The following is a 21882-nucleotide window of genomic DNA, read 5'->3' as shown; positions in this document are numbered from 1 at the left end:
TTGCTATTTTTTTTTCTTTCTCAGCGTTGAGCGGGGCCGAGTCCAGAGGGAGGACTGCAGGAATGAAATGTGGGCAGGGTGACATGGGCCGATGACAGCGGGCAGCCGCACATATCGATCTGCGATCTGTCATGACGGCCCACTCCTGGAAAAAAAAAACACTCTAAAGTGTTGCACAACATGCATCTTATTTTTCATTTTCTGCTGGCGATCTGTTATGCTGAGACTCCGCGGGCCTGACCGAGAGCTTTTAGACTGAACGTATAAATGGAAATCAATAGTTATCCAAAAGATGCTCTGTGTGGTACTTTCTGCATATATCAATGTGCAGCTTAGCAAGCTTTGTCTCTGGGTTTTAGAATCAGATTTGCCCTTTAAAGGTGCGTTCCATGTCAAGCCTGAGCTATGTACATAACAGAGCTGTGGCTAGCAAAATCCTTCCACAGCAAAACATGCGTTAAAACAACATGATCGCATGGGAAATCATGCACCCTGAAATCAACCCCATTCAGCTGAGTTACTAACAAGATTTTTTGTTCTAAAATATTTTTTTAGTTCACGGATGGTTTGGTTTAGGGTTGGGGTTTGGGGGTAGAGTTAATAAAATATGCATTCCTATTGACTAGGGCTGGGAATTGGCACTGACCTCTCAGTTCGATATTACAATTATATTTCCAAGTCTATTCGATATGTATTGCGATATTGCGATTTTGTAAATATTGCAATTTGATGTTTTGATATACTGTAAAAACATCATAAAAAATTTAAAAAGAAACTTTGTTAACTCCTTTTTCCTAGAAAGAAAAAGTCTATTGAGGAACAGTTGTGTCTGAAATGAAAATTGTTTTCACTCTGTAATATGAAGTTTTTTTGCTGGTAAAAGGTAGGAATGTGCAAAACTACCAGTTTAGATCTACCATGGTGTGGACGTGGGCGCCAAAGTGCAAAAGACCTTCTGAACAAAAAAGCAAATCAGACACGTGCATCGCCGGCATTTCTTTCCTCTCTTCTTCAAACTATAATAAGGTGTGTTCCCTCAAGCACGCGTCTGGTGGCATTTCTTGTCGACAGTGATACTGCAAATATTTTGTGAACTTAAATTCTTGAACTAATGATAAAACTACTAGATAACTAATGATGAAGAATTATTGAACTATCGATACTAACTACCAACTAATTAATACTTATGACAATTATTTTATTTGTTTTATCCCCTTTTCTCCCCAATTTGGAATGCCCAATTCCCACTACTTAGTAGGTGCTCGTGGTGGCGCGGTTACTCACCTCAATCCGGGTGTCAGAGGACAAATCTCAGTTGCGTGATGCGCATCTTATCATGTGGCTCGCTGTGCATGACACTGTGGATACTCACAGCATGTGGAGGCTCATGCTACTCTCCACGACCCACGCACAACTTACTATGCACCCCATTGAGAGCAAGAACCACTGATTGCGACCCTGAAGAGGTTACCCATGTGAGGTTTTACCTGCCACTGTGCACGAATACCCTAGCTGTGAGATAATACATATAACCTCTCAAATAAACTTTCAGAATATAAAAGACATAATGCCGCACACTACCATGCTTGCAAAGAATATCACAAATCTTGTGTTGCAACATTTCGGTCACACAACCTTCGTCAGGCATTTACAAAACAGAGTACCGTCAAATTTAAAATGCGTCATAACCAATCAACGCATCTGATGACTGTGACAATAACAGGAATATTAACACAGCAGAGCATTAAAGGACTACATGTAACGACAAAAGAGACAAAACTTCTCTTTAAAGAGAGAAAACCTGTTATTGTGGAACTCTGCACAAGTATAGCTTCTCTATATTTATCTATTAATCATTGTAGCATTAAGATAAACATGTATTATTATTATTATATTTTTTTTTTATAATATTTGTATTTTTCATCAGGTAGACGATTTTAAAATTGTTTGGCTCTAGAATCGTGATTTGTAACATAATCATATTTTCTCTCCAGCCCCACTATTGACTCTATTACATAATTTGCAACTAAAAGCACTTTGCAACTCCCTTTTGGCACCACTCTGTGAACATTTCACATGGAATTTGGAGCTCACGATCACATACTTTCAACAGCATTTCCAGCTTCTGCCACTATTTCTACAAGCTAGTCGATACACATTATACAAGTAAAAGTTTCCTTTTGCTTCATTACGTTTATTTTGAATAAAAAGAAAAGACCCAGAAACCCCACTTTCAGTGCATGTCTCTTTTAAATTCCTTTCTGTTATTTATAGTCAGTTGGTGATCAAAAAGATAAAAGAAACATTATATATAGTCATATATAATCAAATACATTGTGCGGATGAGGGGAATACCACAGTGCAGCTGTGCTCATTCAATCGTAAACACTTGCACTGGGAGCAGCTATTCACTTAAAGAGACAGTACCAATTTAGCACGTGTTATTCATTTAGCACTTGTTTACATTATTCAATGTAAACTCAATTTAAATCGCACAAGTGCATATAAAAAAACATATTACAAAATGTAGTAAGTGTAATAAATGTGTAAATACACAAATATACTTTTTCTCCCCAATTTTGGAATGCCCAATTCCCACTACTTACTAGGTCCTCGTGGTGGCACGGTTGCTCAACTCAATCCGGGTGGCAGAGGTCAAGTCTCAGTTGCCTCTGCTTCTGAGACCGTCAATCTGTGCATCTTATCCGTGTCTCGCTGTGCATGACACCGCGGCGACTCCCAGCACGTGGAGGCTCATGCTAATCTCTGTTATCCACATACAACTTACCACATGCCCCATAGAGAGCAAGAACCACTTAATCTTGACCACGAGGAGGTTACCCCAAGTGACTCTACTCTCCCTAGCAACCGGGCCAATTTGGTTGCTTAGGAGACCTGGCTGGAGTCAATCAGCACACACTGCATTCGTCTTTGTACTTATTAGCCCTTTGAAACCATTGGACACTTGTGTTGGTGTTTTCCTTCTTATATTTTGGTGGCTCGGTAGACACCTGTGTGGGGTCTTTTTTTTTACACTAAATCAATTATCTTTTCTTCTTGGTAATCAACTGCTCTGGGCCTGTGCATATCTTTTCACAAGCAGCATTAGTTTCAATTAAAGTCAACATGAATTCACAGTGGACCCTATTTACTTTTTAAGAACATGTTCCTGGTCTTATTGCGAATGGTTTATTGGTGCTCGTTATTCCAAATAATAATTGTGTTTGTAATATTTCATAAAAATGTATCAACCAGTCCCGTTCAACCACCTGGCTCAATTCTGGTATGCAATGCTCACTTTTCTTGATCCAGTCAATTCCTGATGGATAAAATCAAGACCCGATCTCATTGAATGTCTGCTTTCACTCAAAAATACAACAGGTTACAGAAGAAAAATGGGCTCAGAACAGCATGTCATGGTAACTTAAATAATTTTAAGTGTTTTTGAAATGTCTCAGGTTTTGGTAAGAGTTTATCTCATGTGACATGTTAGCATGCATACAAGGATTTTCTGTGCTTCATAAAACATGTATGCACACTATAATAAAGCCAGATATAGGTCACGTCCCTGTACGTGCATAGTGTTTACTTCCATTAATGGCGTTCTCCTCATTTCTGCTCTTTCACCAGATCAAACATCCAAACTAAAGCAGCTTCTCTGAAAGACAATGAGTCTACAAGGTCTCTATGTTAACTTACAAATCGAGATTAACCTCCTTCAACTTCATTGAATGAGCTCTTCCCGGATTCCATGACACTCATCATCTCCCAGAGCATCTCTTTGAGGCGTTAATGCCAATTTTCACTTTCTGCCACTTTCTTGTGAGCAGGAAGAGAAATTTGAGGAGTTAATGGACCATTGTCTTGCGCTCCCCCACTTGAACTCCGATGCTGTACTGCCCTGCAAGCATTTCTTGTAACTGGAAATACAATGTTGACTAGTCACATTTAGGGCTTTATTTTTGTGGCCACACTAGGTGCAGCACAATATGCAACAACAGTGTGCAACACATTATCTAAATTTCTTGAGAGCGCTGATTCTAAGAACAATATTCATGCCTGTGCAAAACGCAAGTAGGTGTGGGTTGGGAGTGTTTGCACTATCTGTTGGTGTAGGCGCGCAAACTGTGCATGTATTGTATGTTAATGAATTGGGGCAAATCGCAATTTGCTATTTTCCTAAGAAATAGTTAATTGCACTAAGACGTTTCAAAAGCACATCTGTTTTCAGCACAAAGTCTAAACTCAGTTCCTGCATTTATTGTATAGAGATTTCTCCAGCAGGTGGTAATAAAGTTAATCTAATCTAAAGGTAATCTGAAAGTCTGTTTTTAATTTCCTAGTGGTCATAGTTTATATTTACATTTGTATTTATGATCAGTTTTCGTAGATTGATTTTAAGTCAGGCTGGTGGAAGTAGTTCTAGAGGGAAACATGTTTGGATTTGGGAAGGTGGTTGTGTATGATTTTTCTGATCACTTTGTTATTTTATTTATTTTTCCATTCAGATTGAAATGTAATTTGAATTTAGGATTTTTTTTTCCTAAAGTTGTTCTTGTATAAATAAATTAATGTAATTTTTAAAGCAAAATCGACTGCTAGAAGTGAAGTGCATGCAGAAAAAAAAAAAAAAAAAAAAATTATCCCTTGATCTGCAGCCTAAACTGGAAGGCCGGTATAATCACTGTTAATACGGGACTATCCATGATTTGTGTGTAAGTAGATCAATTTGATTAATAGTAATTACATTCTCCATGATTTAGTCTACATTCAAGTCCTGACGAGAACCACATTGTCCATGCTTATAAAAGGAGCATGCCACAAAAAATATGCCAGACATTCAACAAGGACATGGTAAATGGTCTGCACTTATATAGCACCTTTTTAAACTTAGCAGTATTCAATGCGCTTTACACTGCGTCACATTCACCCATTCAGACACACACTCACACCAATGATGACAGAGCTGCATGCAAGGTGCTAGCCTGCCATTGGGAGCAACTTGGGGTTCAATGTCTTGCCCAAGGACACTTCGGCATGTGGAGTCGTGCCGACCCACTCTACCACCTGAGCCACAGCCACCCCAATGCACAAAGTGCTTGACAAGGAATGGACTATATAATAGGATATAGACGGTGCAATAACTTGGAGAAGAACCTCAGCACTTGACCAAGTCCATTAGCATTTGTGCATGCAATTTAGGCTAACCCACTTGTGTCTAGACTTCATGAAAACTTCATGGCAATGCTCACTGACTTTGCGCATATGACATATTACATAATGCTGCACTTAGCGGCATTATGTAATAGGGCCTTTAGGGTGTACAAACGGCTGTGTGAAATTTGTAGAAATATCGACCAATCAGACAAGGTTTTTTCTGATTTGTGTGTGGTGTTAGCAGAGATAGACTTGCCATACTTAAGATTAGGGTTGTTTTGATACAGAAATTTCAGTAGTCATTAACATTCCCAAATTTCACATTTTTCAATATATCAATTTTGATATAACAGCAACAACTATAATGCTGTTTTATAACTTACATGTATCTGCAATTCGGTTGGAATTTCCCAATTCTACCATTGCAAAATCTTCAAAGCATGTCAAGAGTTCCAGTGTTCCTCTAGAATATTCCTGTATCCATTTTGTCATAAGTGACACGAAACTTAGCCATTAACACTTAAAGATATCTAGACACTTCACAACAGTTTAAATATGAAAAGGATTTTTCGTGTTCCTTTCTACGATCTGTCATCTTTTGATGCTTATTGCGCTTGAATATTCAATGCTCTTTTCCATTATTTGTATTTTGGTGGGGGCATCTGATGCAAAATTAAGACTCTCCAGTCCCTTGACTAATCAAGGAAGTACTCAAAGAGAGTCGTCATCCAGTCTGGATGTCTAGACGTGGTCTTACCGGCTCTCCAAGAAACCGAGGCCCATTAAAGGTCCTGTTAATAAAAATGATTTCTGAATGACATGGAAATGTGTTAAATGGACTGAATCAGGCTGAATGTAAAAATGTTAAATTTGTAGTTGACATGACCTGGTATGTGACATGCCTCCATCTATTTATACACCGTTACATGGTGCTAAAAAGCTGATTTCACGTTTTGTTAGGATGTCTCTTCTATGGGTTCTGTGTTTCACACTTTATCAGAAAATAACAGCGTATTATTTATGTGTAGTTACACCAAGAGCCGAGAAAAGACCCTCGCACAGTTTCCACAGGTCCACAGAGACCCAAGATTCAGTGGGCTATGCTTAATTTCACTGTTTCATGTGAATATTCCTGTAGTCGAGGGGCACAAAACACACCCATTGAAAAATATAATTTCCCTCCTTAGATAACCAGCAGCCTGCCCAGTTTAGAGGTTCATGGCTTACCTACTAATGTGTGTGGGTGTACAGAATAACTTCTGTACTGTTATTGCTATAGACTATAAACTGGACATTATACTAATAAACATATTAAACTCCTGAACATCTGAATACAAAACAGGCCAGTTGTGGTTTGAATACACACAGTCCAGCCAGCTATGACAAAAATAATGATGTGTGTCAAATAATTACGAATATTACACACATTCCCAGGAAAAGCAGTTTATTGAGTTGGCCGGCAAGTCATTTAGGTTTGTCTATAAGTGGTTGTTATATGCATATCTGGAGTGGTGGTGGTGTAGTGGGCTAAAGCGCATAACTGTTAATCAGAAGGTTGCTGGTTTGATCCCCACAGCCACCACCATTGTGTCCTTGAGCAACGCACTTCCAGGTTTCTCCAGGGGGATTGTCCCTGTAATAAGTGCACTGTAAGTCGCTTTGGATAAAAGTGTCTGGCAAATGCATAAATGTAAATGTCATATACAGTACATTGCATTATATTGCAATACAACAGGGTGCTTACAGGACAAAAGGCTGAAAAGTAAAGTCATTTAAAAAGTTTGCACATTTTGATTAAAGATTATCCTGAGAACAGATTTTGCATACCTAATTATTAAGGTGTACAGACCCCATTCTCATTCACTTTCATTCATTTTTGAGTATTCTAAAGAAATTAAAGTTCTTACCATTTGATCAAAATCACTTCTTTTCCATTCTTGTTTTTTCATTGTAAAGACCCAGATGTAGTGTAATGTAATTAAACATATACAAGCATTGATGCATATTTTCAAGAACACACACACACACACACACACACACACACACACACACACACACAGTAGTGTTTCCATGTTTTATGGGGACTTTCCATAGACATAATGGTTTTTATACTGTACAAACTTTATATTCTATCCCCTAAACCTAACCCTACCCCTAAACCTAACCCTCACAGAAAACATTCTGCATTTTTACATTTTCCAAAAACATAATTTAGTATGATTTATAAGCTGTTTTCCTCATGGGGACCGACAAAATGTCCCCACAAGGTCAAAAATTTCGGGTTTTACTATCCTTATGGGGACATTTGGTCCCCACAAAGTGATAAATACACGTTCACACACACACACACACACACACACACACACACACACACACACACACACACACACACACACACAGGCATATTCATTAATTGACTAATATCCCAATCCCCCACTGTGTCCCACAACAACAAAGACTACTGTGCATGGTTGAAGAGCTTATTAACACACTTTAATTTCTAATCAGACAATGTTTGCCACACCGATAGAAATATCCACCAATCACAGACAAATGTCTATCAGATACGATCATGAGCACATCCAATTAAATTACTGGATGCGTGGCCAATGGAAGCTATTTCACAGTCCACTGAACAGTCCAAATACGCTTTGCACAATTGACAGTGGGCAAATGCCAGAGCTGTTGTCTCTGCTCATCTGAACTCAAAATTCAGAGAGATAAACTTTTACTGCCCCTTTAATTATACCTAGATAATATGGTCAGATGAGACTAACTCTCTCTCTTTCTCTCCAGAAATTGAAAAGATTCAGAAAGATGAAGACAAAGAGGATGAGAAGTTTATCGATGTGGTCATCAACAAGAACATGAAACTGGGACAGAAGATTTTGATTCCCGTAAAACAGTTCCCGAAAGTGCGTATGACGGAGACATGTCATTGTATTCTCTATTCTCAGTTGTTTCTCATTGTATAATATGGAAGGTGTGAATAGCCACTTTCATATATGGAACCCATTTGTGGCAGGGCGGAGGGCGGGGCCGGGTCGTGATCATACACACCCGGTCCCTTATCAGGCTAATCAAGCCTCCGAGAGGGATAAAGGCCGACTGCGGAGGATTAATTAGCCTGATAAGGGACTGGGTGTGTATGATCACGACCCGGCCCCGCCCTCCCACACCATTTCATTGTCATTAAATTGATTTTTAACTTGATCAGAATCTCTATGTATTTGACCTGAAATTACTTAAAAGAAATAGTTCACCCAAAAATTTAAATTCTGTCATAATTTACTGACCCTTACCCAAGGTATTTTTGTCTTATTTTATTTTAGAAATATCTAAACTTTATAAAAAAAATTATAATAAAATACTTGAGAGGCAGAATGACATAAGATATACTTATAACAAGAAAAAAACTATTTGCCAATTAATAAACTAATTTTCTTTTTTAATCAAGATATGTTTCTTACCCCATTGGCAAAACCCACAAAATTCTGTCAGATTTCTCTAAAAACAAGACAAAATAAAAGTATTTTTGCCTTTTAGGTAAATGTATCTTATTTAAGAATATTTAAATATTTTTACTGGAAAAACAAGAAAAAAAAAGAATATATATACTGTATATATATATATATATTTATAAATATATTTATTTATTTATTTTTTACATGTATACCTTACAGTTCTTTTTTTTTTTTTTGTCTTTTCAGTACATTTACAGTTGATAGTGACTCAAGTTAAGGCTTAAAAAAGGACCCAAAATTTCATAAAATAGTCCGTGTGGCTCATGCATCGTATTTCAAGTCTTCTGAAGGCATACTCCAGGAATTTAATCATTTTTTTTTGTGAAATCCTTGAAAGAGCGCTATATGAGAGAAGTCTTTTTAAGTGCTGATTTCTCACCAAAACCTATAGCATGCCTTCAAAAGACTTGGATTATGACGTGTAAGTCACATGGAGTGTCTTTATGATCTTTCTTGGTACTTTTTCAACTGCCATTGTATTGAAATATGAACAGAACTTCATTAAACCACCTTCTTTTGTGCTCCGCATGAGACTCATAGATGTTTGAAACCACATCAGTGTGAGTAAATTATGAAAGAATTGAACTTTTTTGATAAATTATTTAATGCTACCAATGACCTCTAAACTATAAATTATTTTTAATTTACAAGAATGTAGAAAGACTGTATTCTTCATGTTTTAACTTTGTTAAGTGTCAAATGTTTTCACTGGTGGCAAGTCATCATTTTTTCAAAAGTAATTGACAGTATTTTTTTTTTATCCCAATGACTCCCAATGATGTTTTGGGTAAAATTGAAGTTGAAATATATGTTTATCATTGCAAAGGGCACGTCTTTATGTCACAGCTGACAACCGTTGTGGCATTTCTTTCTTTCTTTATTTTTTTTTACATTTTACCACACAGCTCTACATAATTCATAATAATATAAAGCACTTCACAAGTCCTGCTACATTTTAATAGGAACATGATGTTGATATTGAACTAGGATTCTAGCAAATGGTCCTAATTTCCATATTGTTGATGTCGAGTGTGTTATTTTATGATTTTTTTCCCCCTTCACAGACATAGAGGTGAGGGTGACCTTCTCGAACTATCACATTATCATATCATTGAGCATGTGTGAGGATGTGTGTGTGTGTGTGTGTGTGTGTGTACATTCCCACAGTATTCCCATAGGATTTCCACACTAGGAAGGATTTTTTCAGTACCTCATTTAGTTTGTATTTTCATAGCTCTCCATACGTGATTAACTGGGTTTCTTTGTTTGCATGGTTTTTAATTCACTCCGTTGTTCCATCTTGGGAGGGTGAAAGAGAGACAGACAGCGAGAGAAAGCGAGACAGAGAAATTTAAGCAGCAGGTTTAAAAGTCAGTCCTCTACTCAGGAAAATATTTATTTTAACACTCTAAAAGGATTTTAGACAGATGCTAATTAGAGAAAGGTCTGTATATGTGTATTTGGGGAGGGGCTCACTGTGACGAGCAGGAGGGCGGGGCCGGGCCATGAGTGAGCACTCATCAGCCGAGGAAAGGGATATTAGCCTAGCCGGATGCGGCAGTTCGAGAGAGAGCGAGAGCGAGAGCCACACGCAGCTGCCATGTGTGCATTTGTGTTTGAGTCTTTTTGTTTACGTTTTCATTCAAATATTACTTTGATGCTTCAACTTCAAGAACTTTTGTCTAAACGGCTGGAGCAGATTGGAGCTTATCCTTGCCAAAAACCTCCCAATAAAGGAGAAAGTATATTTTTGCTTTCCACATGCCAGATGATTTTGTCATCAGCACAGTACATGTGGACTGTCCGCGTTTAGCCTAGTTTTTGTTGACATGTGGACTGGCGTGACTTTTTTTGCCATTGGTGCGTACCTCTCAGTAGACTGTGCTTGAAAAGTATCACATAGCAATTGTAGGACACATACGTCGAACGCGTCTGTAAAGCAGTCAATGGAAAGGAGGAGGCGAGAACCGGCTTGTCAGTATAAATAATATTTTTAATATAAAACTTAAACAGACACAAACACACACTGACGGTCATGTCCGTGAACTATCTCTCTCCCGCACAATCCTCCGCAGTCGACCTTTATCCCTCTCGGAGGCTTGATTAGCCTGATAAGGGACTGGGTGTGTATGATCACGACCCGGCCCCACCCTTCGCCCTGCCACAGCATTCTTAGGGTTTTGCCGTCGAATAAGCAGTTTCCCAACAGCCCCAGGGTGGACTGGGAAGAGAAATTGGCCTGGGATTTTACATAGAAACTGGTCCGAAAGTTGTTGATCAGGGGGTCACTGTCCTTTTTTCATATCGCTGTCCCCTCCAACATGTCGCAACACCGTTTTGTGGCCCATTATACATAATGCGGCAGCTCATTTCAGCTAGGATCCAGTTCACCCGATGGCTAGTCCGCACCTGTTCGGCCCCAAAGTGCATCGGCCCACCTGGAAAATGCCCAGTATGCCAGATTACCACTCCAGCCCTGACCAGCCCGCAACGGTGGACCTGTATTTACGTGTGTTGGTGGAGGAATAGCTTAAAATGACCGTAGAATAATTTTTGATGGGTTATTCATGTGCACCTTGTCATATGTTTGTTTATTTACTTGGAGCTTTTGACAGTTTTGATGCTTTTGAGGGGCTGTGGAAGCCCATATAGCTGTAGTAATAATTGTCAAATGCCTCAATCCAGAAAATGACTTGCTCAATACATATTGATAATAGAAAGCTAATTAACACATTATACACATATAACATTTATCAACTCTTCTTAATCACTACACCATTGGTTCTCAACTTGTTTTGCTTCAGGACCCAGATCTTACACTGGACATAAAGTCATGACCCAGTAAAAAACTTACCTTACGGTATATTTAATGTAAATAATTATAAAATAGTTATACATTAGTGTTATTTAAAAATCCCTTTATTTTGTCTCTTTTCCTCCTCAGTGCTGTTTAGCATGTCAGGGCTGTCTATATTTTGAGAGGTTTGGCTTCTTCTACAGCATTTTAACCTCCTGAGACCCGGGCGTGACTGCTGTGTGCATTTTCCGTTTCCCTTTTGATTTGTAATTAGTAGCACCCAAGAAAAATTCTAGAGCAAATAATTTTCCTATAAACTGATGTTCACATATTTGGACGGCAGGACTAAGTTGTAAAATTGTAAATTATACCAAGCTATAGAAAGTAATTTTATCAAATTGTTTATGATGTTTCCAGGAGTGTTGGTTATTCATGTTTTTGAGACGTTACAGACATTACAGCTGATTTTCTGTAAAGCTACTTTGGAACAATGTGTATTGGGGAAAAACATAAATAAACAACTATACTAATATATATATATATATATATATATATATATATATATATATATATATATATATATATATATATATATATTCTAGAGCAAAAAATACAAAATAATAATAATATATATATACTATTTTTGTGTTTTAATCTACAAACCCGATTCCAAAAAAGTTGGGACACTGTACAAATTGTGAGTAAAAAAGAAATTGAATAATTTACAAATCTCATAAACTTATATTTTATTCACAATAGAATATAGATAACATACCAAATGTTGAAAGTGAGACATTTTGAAATGTCATGCCAAATATTGGCTCATTTTGGATTTCATGAGAGCTACACATTCGAAAAAAGTTGGGACAGGTAGCAATAAGAGGCCGGAAAAGTTAAATGTACATATAAGGAACAGCTGGAGGACCAATTTGCAACTTATTAGGTCAACTGGCAACATGATTGGGTATAAAAAGAGCCTCTCAGAGTGGCAGTGTCTCTCAGAATTCAAGATGGGCAGAGGATCACCAATTCTCCCAATGCTGCAGCGAAAAATAGTGGAGCAATATCAGAAAGGAGTTTCTCAGAGAAAAATTGCAAAGAGTTTGAAGTTATCATCATCTACAGTGCATAATATCATCCAAAAGATTCAGAGAATCTGGAACAATCTCTGTGCATAAGGGTCAAGGCCGGAAAACCATACTGGATGCCCTTGATCTTCGGGCTCTTAGACGGCACTGCATCACATACAGGAATGCTACTGTAATGGAAATTACAACATGGGCTCAGGAATACTTCCAGAAAACATTGTCGGTGAACACAATCCACCGTGCCATTTGCCGTTGCCGGCTAAAACTCTATAAGTCAAAAAAGAAGCCATATCTAAACAGGATCCAGAAGTGCAGGCGTTTTCTCTGGGCCAAGGCTAATTTAAAATGGACTGTGGCAAAGTGGAAAACTGTTCTGTGGTCTGACGAATCAAAATTTGAAGTTGTTTTTGGAAAACTGGGACGCCATGTCATCCGTACTAAAGAGGAAAAGGACAACCCAAGTTGTTATCAGAGCTCAGTTCAGAAGCCTGCATCTCTGATGGTATGGGGTTGCATGAGTGCGTGTGGCATGGGCAGCTTACACATCTGGAAAGGTACCATCAATGCTGAAAGGTATATCCAAGTTCTAGAACAACATATGCTCCCATCCAGACGTCGTCTCTTTCAGGGAAGACCTTGCATTTTCCAGCATGACAATGCCAGACCACATACTGCATCAAGTACAATATCATGGCTGCGTAGAAGGAGGATCCGGGTATTGAAATGGCCAGCCTTCTGTCCAGATCTTTCACCCATAGAAAACATTTGGCGCATCATAATAGGAAGATGCGACAAAGAAGACCTAAGAGAGTTGAGCAACTAGAAGCCTGTATTAGACAAGAATGGGACAACATTCCTATTCCTAAACTTGAGCAACTTGTCTCCTCAGTCCCCAGATGTTCGCAAACTGTTATAAAAAGAAGAGGGGATGCCACACAGTGGTAAACATGGCCTTGTCCCAACTTTTTTGAGATGTGTTGATGCCATGAAATTTAAAATCAACTTATTTTTCCCTTAAAATGATACATTTTCTCAGTTTAAACATTTGATATGTCATCTATGTTGTATTCTGAATAAAATATTGAAATTTGAAATTCCACATCATTGCATTCTGTTTTTACTCATAATTTGTACAGTGTCCCAACTTTTTTGGAATAGGGTTTGTACATTGGCAACAAAATCTCAATATTCTCTCTTTGCACTGTCAAACAAAAAAGTGATAGCCAGTGCTGAAGCATTTTACCAATCAGAAATTAGCATAAATATTTCTGATTCAAAGTGCCAATCACAGCCAACCATGTTAAAATTGAATTATAAATTATACATTCTGAATCTAAGTACTGATTATCATTGTCCCTTGTCTGCCAAACAAGTTGAGTGATGCAAACTTCATCTGCAGCCTGAAACTGCACTTTTGGTTGGATTTTAGGAGTGAATGCACTTAGCTGAAAAGGAAATCTATAGGATGCTCCCTTGCTCCCTATTTAGTGAATGACTTAACCTCCTGTGTGCAGTCTGTCTGCACTGGTCTCAGAACAGTTCGAAATGCACCTTATTTTCATCCTAACTTCATATAAAGCCTCTGACAGCAATTTTTTTCTCAGTAAATATAGGATTTGTAATAAAAACTAGCGCTAAAGTAGTCAATGCGTATAACAGTGTGCCGTATTGCAATAATTCACTCCATGATTTGTTTTGTTCTTTTGTCAAATGACTCTGTACGTCAAAAAGTGTAACCCTATACTGACAGCCCAGCGTGTTCTGAACTGAGATCAGGGTGTTTAAATTCATTTAAATTATGCGTTGCTTATAGCAAAGCCAAAATGCAATGTCTGCGCAGAAGGATGCAGGGTCGCATCGAGGGAAGCCCACACACTGAGGCCTGCACTCCAGAGATACAAAGCAGCACAGATCATTGGCGAAAAACCAGGCTTCAATTGCACTGCAATTACAAATTGGAATTGCAAAAATAATAACTGTTTTTCTGCAGGTTTTCCAAACTCTCCCGTTGTTTATGGAAGGCCAAACTGATAGTCCCACCCCAAATTCACATCATTGGTTTAGCCAGTGTTGAGTTTCGGGCTGGTCGGGATGCTCAAACAAACAGAGCAATTTTTTTTTGATAGCACCACAGAGACACAGTGCAATCAACCTACCAATGGCTCAATTTTAGTTAGTTGTTCTGGGACACAAGTAAGATTTTAAGACCAAGCAATTACACACATATTTTAGAAACACCCATTTTGTATTAACAAATAAATTAGCCTTTATTTCATAACAAGATGCACACTGGACACGAACTTAAAGACACTGATAGATTTTATTTAAATTTTAACTAAGAATTTATGCTCCATCATGACAATTGATGGGCAGTTACACACATTTGTGCACACATAGACACTTATGTTATGTACAGCCGTGGACAAAAGTATTGGCCGTGACATAAATGTTGTTTTTCGCAAAGTTTTCTGCTTCAATTGTTGTGGTGTTGATTCACATTGTTTCTAGATTATTGTGCAGAGTGATCAGATGCATTTTAAATAATTGCAAAAAGCTTCATTGGCCAAAAAAATTTACTTTATCACAAAAACTCAAATTTCACAGTTTTTTGTCCCTGGCACAAAATGACCAGCTAATATAATTTCACTAATCATATCAGCAGCACCTGGGAAAGTGTGAACGAGTACTAGTCAGGTGAAATCACTCTATCATCCTGATTGGATTATAAGAGCAGACTGATTGCTATAAAAGGAGGGATTTCAATCCCTTCCTATCATTGTGTTCTTGTTAGCAATGGTTACCTCTAAAGAAAGACGTACAGCCATCATCGCTTTGCATCAAAATGGCCTCACATGCAAGGAAATTGCTGCAAAGAATATTGCACCTGAAAGAACCATTTACTGGATCATCAAGAACTACAAGGAGAGAGGTTCAGTTGCTGTGAAGAAGGCTTCAGGACATCCCAGAGTGTCCAGCAAGCGCCAGGACCATCTCCTCCTGAGGAGTCAGCAAAGGAATCGTGTCACCACCAGTGCAGAGCTCAATATTGGCAGCAGGTTGGTGTGAGTGAATCTGCACGCACAGTGAGGCGAAGACCTTTGGACAATGGTGTCAAGAAGTGCAGCAAATAAGCCACTTCTCTCCAAGAAAAACATCAAGGACAGGCTGAAATTCTGCAGGAAGTACAAGGATTGGACAGCAGAAGATTGGTGCAAAGAAATTTTCTCTGATGAAGCCCCCTTCTGACTGTTTGGGACATCTGGAAAATCGATAGTCCGGAGAAGAAAAGGTGAACGCTACCATGAGTCCTGTGTTGTGCCAACAGTGAAACATCCTGAGACCATCCATGTGTGGGGTTGCTTTTCATCCAATTTGGTGATGATCCGTGCATTTTCCAGCATGATGGAGCACCATGACACAAGACAAGATTGATAATGAAGTGGCTCAGAGATCATGACATTGAAATTGTGGATCCGTGGCCAGGCAACTTCCCGGATCTTAATCCCATAGAGAACATGTGGTCAATCCTCATAAGGCGAGTGGACAAGCAGAAGCCCTCAAATTGTGATCAACTCAGAGCACTAATAAGGCAAGAATGGATCGGCATCAGTCAGGATTTGGCCCAGAAGCTGATATCCAGCATGCCAGAGCGAATTGCAGAAGTTATGGAGAACAAGGGTCAACACTGTAAATATTTACTTTTTGCATATATTCAATGTTTTTGCCAATAGAAGCCTTTCAAACTCATGAAATGCTTATCATTGGTTTCCAGTATACCATAGAAACATGTGAAAAATTATCTACAAATACTGAAGCAGCAAACTTTGCAAAACACAAAATTTATGTCACTGCCAATACTTTTGGCCAAGGCTGTACACTCTCACACATTCTGAGAGTGATAATGTGTGTGCGTGTGTGTGTGTTTTTTTAAGAGGGTTTGTAAATGGGCTCTTGGATCCCAGCGGGAGTGTGCTGAGAAGGGTAGAGTGTAACACACATGCACACACACATTTACTTACTTACTTTACCACAGGCTTCTATTGTTTCTAGCATATATAAAATGAATAGAAGAATTTGTAAAAACAATGGAAAATTATACTATACCTACTAGAAATCTTGTCAAATTTTTATTCACTTTTCCAATTGAGAATGTCCCCGGATGTCACCTAAAGGCTTGGGCATACTCAGTTTTTTATTGTGCCGTTCTGTCTCATGCATGATTTTGCGCTAAGCCTTTCAAAGGATACACTTTTGACCACAAACCCATACAGACGTGTTCGACGCATGCAAAGTATTAGCTAGGCATATTTTTTTTACAATTTATTATCATTATTATAAAAATGAGTTTTAATATAATTTTAAAGCTAAAGAATGTTATGTCTGTGCCACCAAATGGATTTGTTCCAATTTAATGTCCCAGACCTCTGTTTTGTTCAAAAATGACCAAAACACTTTACATAATGAGCACTTATACCTACGACTAATGCTAATGCTTGGCATCTTGTATCACACATATTTCCAGTTCAACTTTTGATGCTGTCACCGATAGCAGACCCCAGATCTTTGTGGCTCATGGAGCATGTTTGCGTTTGCTGTGGTTCCGGTATGGTCAGACCTTATAATTATGTTATTATCTATTCAGTGTGACATTTTTCACTGTCCAGTGAGTTGAATGATATAGTTTTAGGATGCATTTTGCTATTGCAGTGATTTGAACAAAATTGTCTTGTGAGACTATCACATCTCCTAGTAATCTCTTGGATCACTTTGCCAGCCAACCTCAAATAAACTCTCCCTACTGACCTTCAGTAGTATATAAAATGGATTATGAGCAGGATATTGGTATTTTTACCTGTAGCTACACATGGGCACCATACGATGCTTGTTGCTTGTGGTGAGCCATCTGTTTGAATACAGGATTAAATGTTTCAATCTTCAAAAAAAATATATTGTAACATGTCAGAAGTGAATACAAAAGTTCTTAGGATAAATTTAATGAGGTCACTTAGAGGTACCTAACTATAAATGTTGACAGTTTAACAAAATATAAGACAATTCATAAGTATTTTCGGAAATACTAAATATTATTTTACTATATAACTTTTGCACAAAAATATTCTTCTTATAAAATAATATTTTTTAAGGAATCCGCCCCGATTTACCATTTCATTTAATAATGTCTGATCTCATGAAAATAACATGACTGTGACTAACTTTTAACAAAATTACATTACGTGGTTCATTTCATGTATCGAGGCAGTTCCGAGGTGAAAGGTCTACAAATGCTGTCAATTGAGCTTAACATGTATTGAATGAAGAATATTCCTTGAAACACATGAGATTGAACCACTACTATATTTGCCAATTGTTTTTGCAATATTTTTGTGCATAATCAAATTCATAACATGGATGGACACATGACAATAGTAATAGTAACAGTGATACTTACCTTTGCAAACACTACTATCAAGAAAATAACAAATGAGAAAATTAGAGATATATCAAAGGTGCACTCAGAACCTTTTTGCTTGTGTTATCTTGGACATATAGTGACACCTAGTGGTGTGGATGCAGCATAATTTAAAATAGTATTCAATAGTATTCAGTTACAGACGCCATTGTAGAAATTCACTATTCACAATCAGCAATGATTAATTTAATACAAAAATGAAAATGTCCAATGAAAATTTGGATTCTGAGATTAGGCCTATAGTATTCTGCTGGTCATGTGATTCTAATATGGTACCTCCCATGAGGGCGCCCCTGCCCCATGTAGAATAAAACCGCTTTTATGTGGTTACTGATGTGACTAGAGTCCTCATATCATGTCAGTGGTCATGATTGCATACAGTACATATGTTTCAAAATTGCAGTTCATTTCTTTGGTAGTAAAACGTTTTTAATTATTGATTGCATCGTTAAAGATGTATAATATATATATATATATATATATATATACATAGATACTGCTCTGGAAAAAAACAACGAGAGAAACATTATCAGTTTCTCTGGATTTCCTATTTATTGGTATGTGTTTGAGTAAATTAAAAATGTTTGTTTTATTCTATAAAGTACTGACAACTTTTCTCCCAAATTCTAAATAAAAATACTGTCATTTAGAGCATTTATTTGCAGAAAATGACAACTGGTCAAAATAACAAAAAAGATGCTGTGTTTTCTTGAATAATGCAAAGAAAACAAGTTCACATTCATTTTTAAACAGCACAATACTAATGTTTTAACTTAAGTTCAGAAATCAATATTTGGAGATTTCATATGTCCTTCACAAAGACGAATCTGCCTGATTCCAGCTATGCTGAAGCACTCCTAGATCATCACCGATCCCCCACCAAATTTCACAGTGGGTGCAAGACACTGTGGTTTGAAGGCCTCTCCAGGTCTCCGTCTAATCATTAGATGACCAGGTGGAGGATCGGTGATGATCTGGGGGTGCTTCAGCAAGCTGGAATCAGGCAGATTCATCTTTGTGAAGGACGCATGAATCAAGCCATGTATAAGGCTGTCCTGGAAGAAAACTTGCTTCCTTCTGCTCTGACAATGTTCCCCAACTCTGAGGATTGTTTTTTCCAGCAGGACAATGCTCCATGCCACACAGTCAGGTTAATCAAAGTGTGGATGGAGGACCACCGGATCAAGACCCTGTCATGGCCAGCCCAATCTCCAGACCTGAACCCCATTGAAAACCTCTGGAATGTGATCAAGAGGAAGATGGATGGCCACAAGCCATCAAACAAAGCAGAGCTGCTTGAATTTTTGCACCATGAGTGGCATAAAGTCACACAACAGCATTGTGAAAGACTGGTAGGGAGAATGTCAAGACGCATGAACGCTGTGATTGAAAATCAGGATTATTCCACCAAATATTGATTTCTGAACTCTTCCTAAGTTCAAACAATAGTATTGAGCTGTTTAAAAATTAATATAAACTTGTTGTCTTTGCATTATTCGAGGTCTAAAAACACAGCATCTTTTTTGTTATTTGACCAGTTGTCATTTTCTGCAAATAAATACTCTAAATGACAATATTTCTATTTGGAATTTGGGAGAAATGTTGTCAGTACTTTATAGAACGAAATTAAAATGTTCAATTTACTCAAACATATACCTATACAATTCAATATAATAGCCAGACTGGTTCGAGCTCACAGAAAGGCTACGGTAACTCAGATTGTACAATTGTAGTGAGCAGAATAGCATCTCAGAATGCACAACATTTCTAACCTTGAGGCAGATGGGCTACAACAGTAGAAGACCACGTTGGGTTCCACTTCTGTCAGAAAACTGACTCTGTTGTGGGCCTAACATTTGTGTACATCAGCAGAAATCCAGTTTTGCCTGACCAGGCAATGTTTTTCCCATCGTCTACTGTCCAGTTATGGCGAGCCTCTGCCCACTGCATCCTCAGTTTACTGTTCTTAGCTGACAGTAGTGGTATCCGGTGGGGGTCTTCTGCTGCTGTAGCTCATCCGTCTCAATGTTCGATGTGTTGTACATTCAGAAATAATTTTCAGCATAGCACTGTTGTAACCCGTGTTTATTTGGGTTACTGTCACCTTCTTGTCAGCTTGGACCAGTCTGGTCAAAGTTTATTTCATGCAATACACTTTTGAGACTGTATTGAGACTGTATTGCATGAGACTGTATTGCATGAAAATTCCAGGAGATCAGCAGTTACAGAAATACTCAGACCAGCACGTCTGGGAACAACAATCATGCCACGCTCTAAATCACTGAGATCACATTTTTCTCCATTCCGATGGTTGATGTGAACATTATCTGAAGCTCCTGACCCGTATTTGCCTGATTTTATGCATTGCACTGCTGCCACACGATTGGGTGATTAGATAATCATATGTTTAATTAGGTGTTCCTAATAAAGTGCTCGGTGAGTGTATAAACAAAAAGGAAGAATTTGTTATATTTATGATGATTTATATACATAAATACAAGTTGCTCCCAATGGCAGGCTAGCACCTTCCATGGCAGCTCTGCTGCCATTGGTGTGTGAATGTGTGTGTGTGAATGGGTGAATGGGACACAGTGTAAAGCCCTTTGTTAACTTCTAAGGTTAAAAAGGCGCTATATAAGTGCAGACCATTTACCATAAATATGTATTTTTGTTGGAGAGAGATGGAGAATCACAATCAGGACACAACACAGGCTAGATTCGAACCACTGAGTCACAGCTCCAACAAGAGATGTACAATAATAAATAATTACAGATTGTTGCAGTAATATTGTTACTCTAGATGAGATTTTCACACTCTCAGGTAAGATTTCCATGTCATCAATGACGGACAGTTACTGCTGATGCATCAAGTTTGTCACAGTGTCACATTTTAGGATGACTGTCGAGAACAGAATAAAGATTCCGATGTCAGTTCTTGTATATAAAATTTAATCTCAGAGCTAAAAGGAATGTCGGGGTATGCAAGCTCTCACCATTACAGCAGTAACAATCAGCCACTTCAAACAAAGCAATTATCAGCGACAGAGCATGAACATCACTGTAATGTCATACGGCGCAGCTCTTCACGTCGCTCTGCATCACACTAAACAGACTGCCTTTGACAGCTCTGATGACTGCAGATACTAATGTGCTGTTTAGAGCTACATTGAGCTACTGGAGGAAGACAAATTCAATTTGTCCAGGCTGACAGGTGGATGCAGAGAAAGTGCACACAAGAGAGATAGGGCTTGAAGGTTGATTGTGATGAAGCCGATTAGAATATTTTTACTCCAAGACACATCAAATGTCACCTCTAGGCATATTTATGGGGTGCAAGTTTAGAAGAAATGGACACTTTCTTGGCTTCGTCCTGCAGTTGTTAATTTCATCTTGCGAGGAACATGTTGACTGGTTTGTAAGACTGCGTTCGGGTGTTGGGTGCTGAGGAGGTGCCAGGATTTTTTCACAGTGGTGGCTGTGACATGTTTATGTTCTGTGTTCAATACAAGTTCAGCTCAATCGTGGCATACCCTTGCCATAAGCACTGACGCACCCCTGGCCCATACAGACACTGGCTTTTGGACCTGATGCTGATAACAGCTTGGATGGTCCATTTCCTCTGGGTTGAGAACACAATGGTTCTGTTTTTCAAAAACTATTTGAAATGTGGACTCTTCGGACCACAAAACACAGTTCTACTGTCCATCTAAGATGAGACAGAGCCCAGAGAAGTCGGCAGCGCTTCTTAACAGTGTTGATGTACGGCTTCTCCTTTACATAGTAAAGTCTTAACTTGCATCTGTGAATGCAGCTGTGAATTGTGTTGACTAAAGTTATCCATAGCCC

The 21882-nt window shown here is 38.3% G+C and overlaps 1 protein-coding gene across 1 annotated transcript in view; it reads left to right on the top strand.

Moving 5' to 3' along the window:
- The window catches only part of LOC127650931 (KH domain-containing, RNA-binding, signal transduction-associated protein 3-like), a 167582-nt gene that overhangs the window by 69443 nt on the left and 76257 nt on the right, over nucleotides 1–21882 (top strand). Inside the window, exon 2 of the mRNA XM_052136588.1 lies at nucleotides 7954–8072. Within this exon, the coding sequence (XP_051992548.1) occupies nucleotides 7954–8072 (119 nt within the window). The remainder of the gene's footprint in view (nucleotides 1–7953; nucleotides 8073–21882) is intronic.

Source organism: Xyrauchen texanus, chromosome 10, assembly GCF_025860055.1.
Source record: "Xyrauchen texanus isolate HMW12.3.18 chromosome 10, RBS_HiC_50CHRs, whole genome shotgun sequence".
In the NCBI taxonomy this organism is placed as follows: domain Eukaryota; kingdom Metazoa; phylum Chordata; class Actinopteri; order Cypriniformes; family Catostomidae; genus Xyrauchen; species Xyrauchen texanus.
The sequence above is the reverse complement of the archived record's forward strand: the minus strand, read 5'-3'. Positions and strand labels throughout refer to the sequence as shown.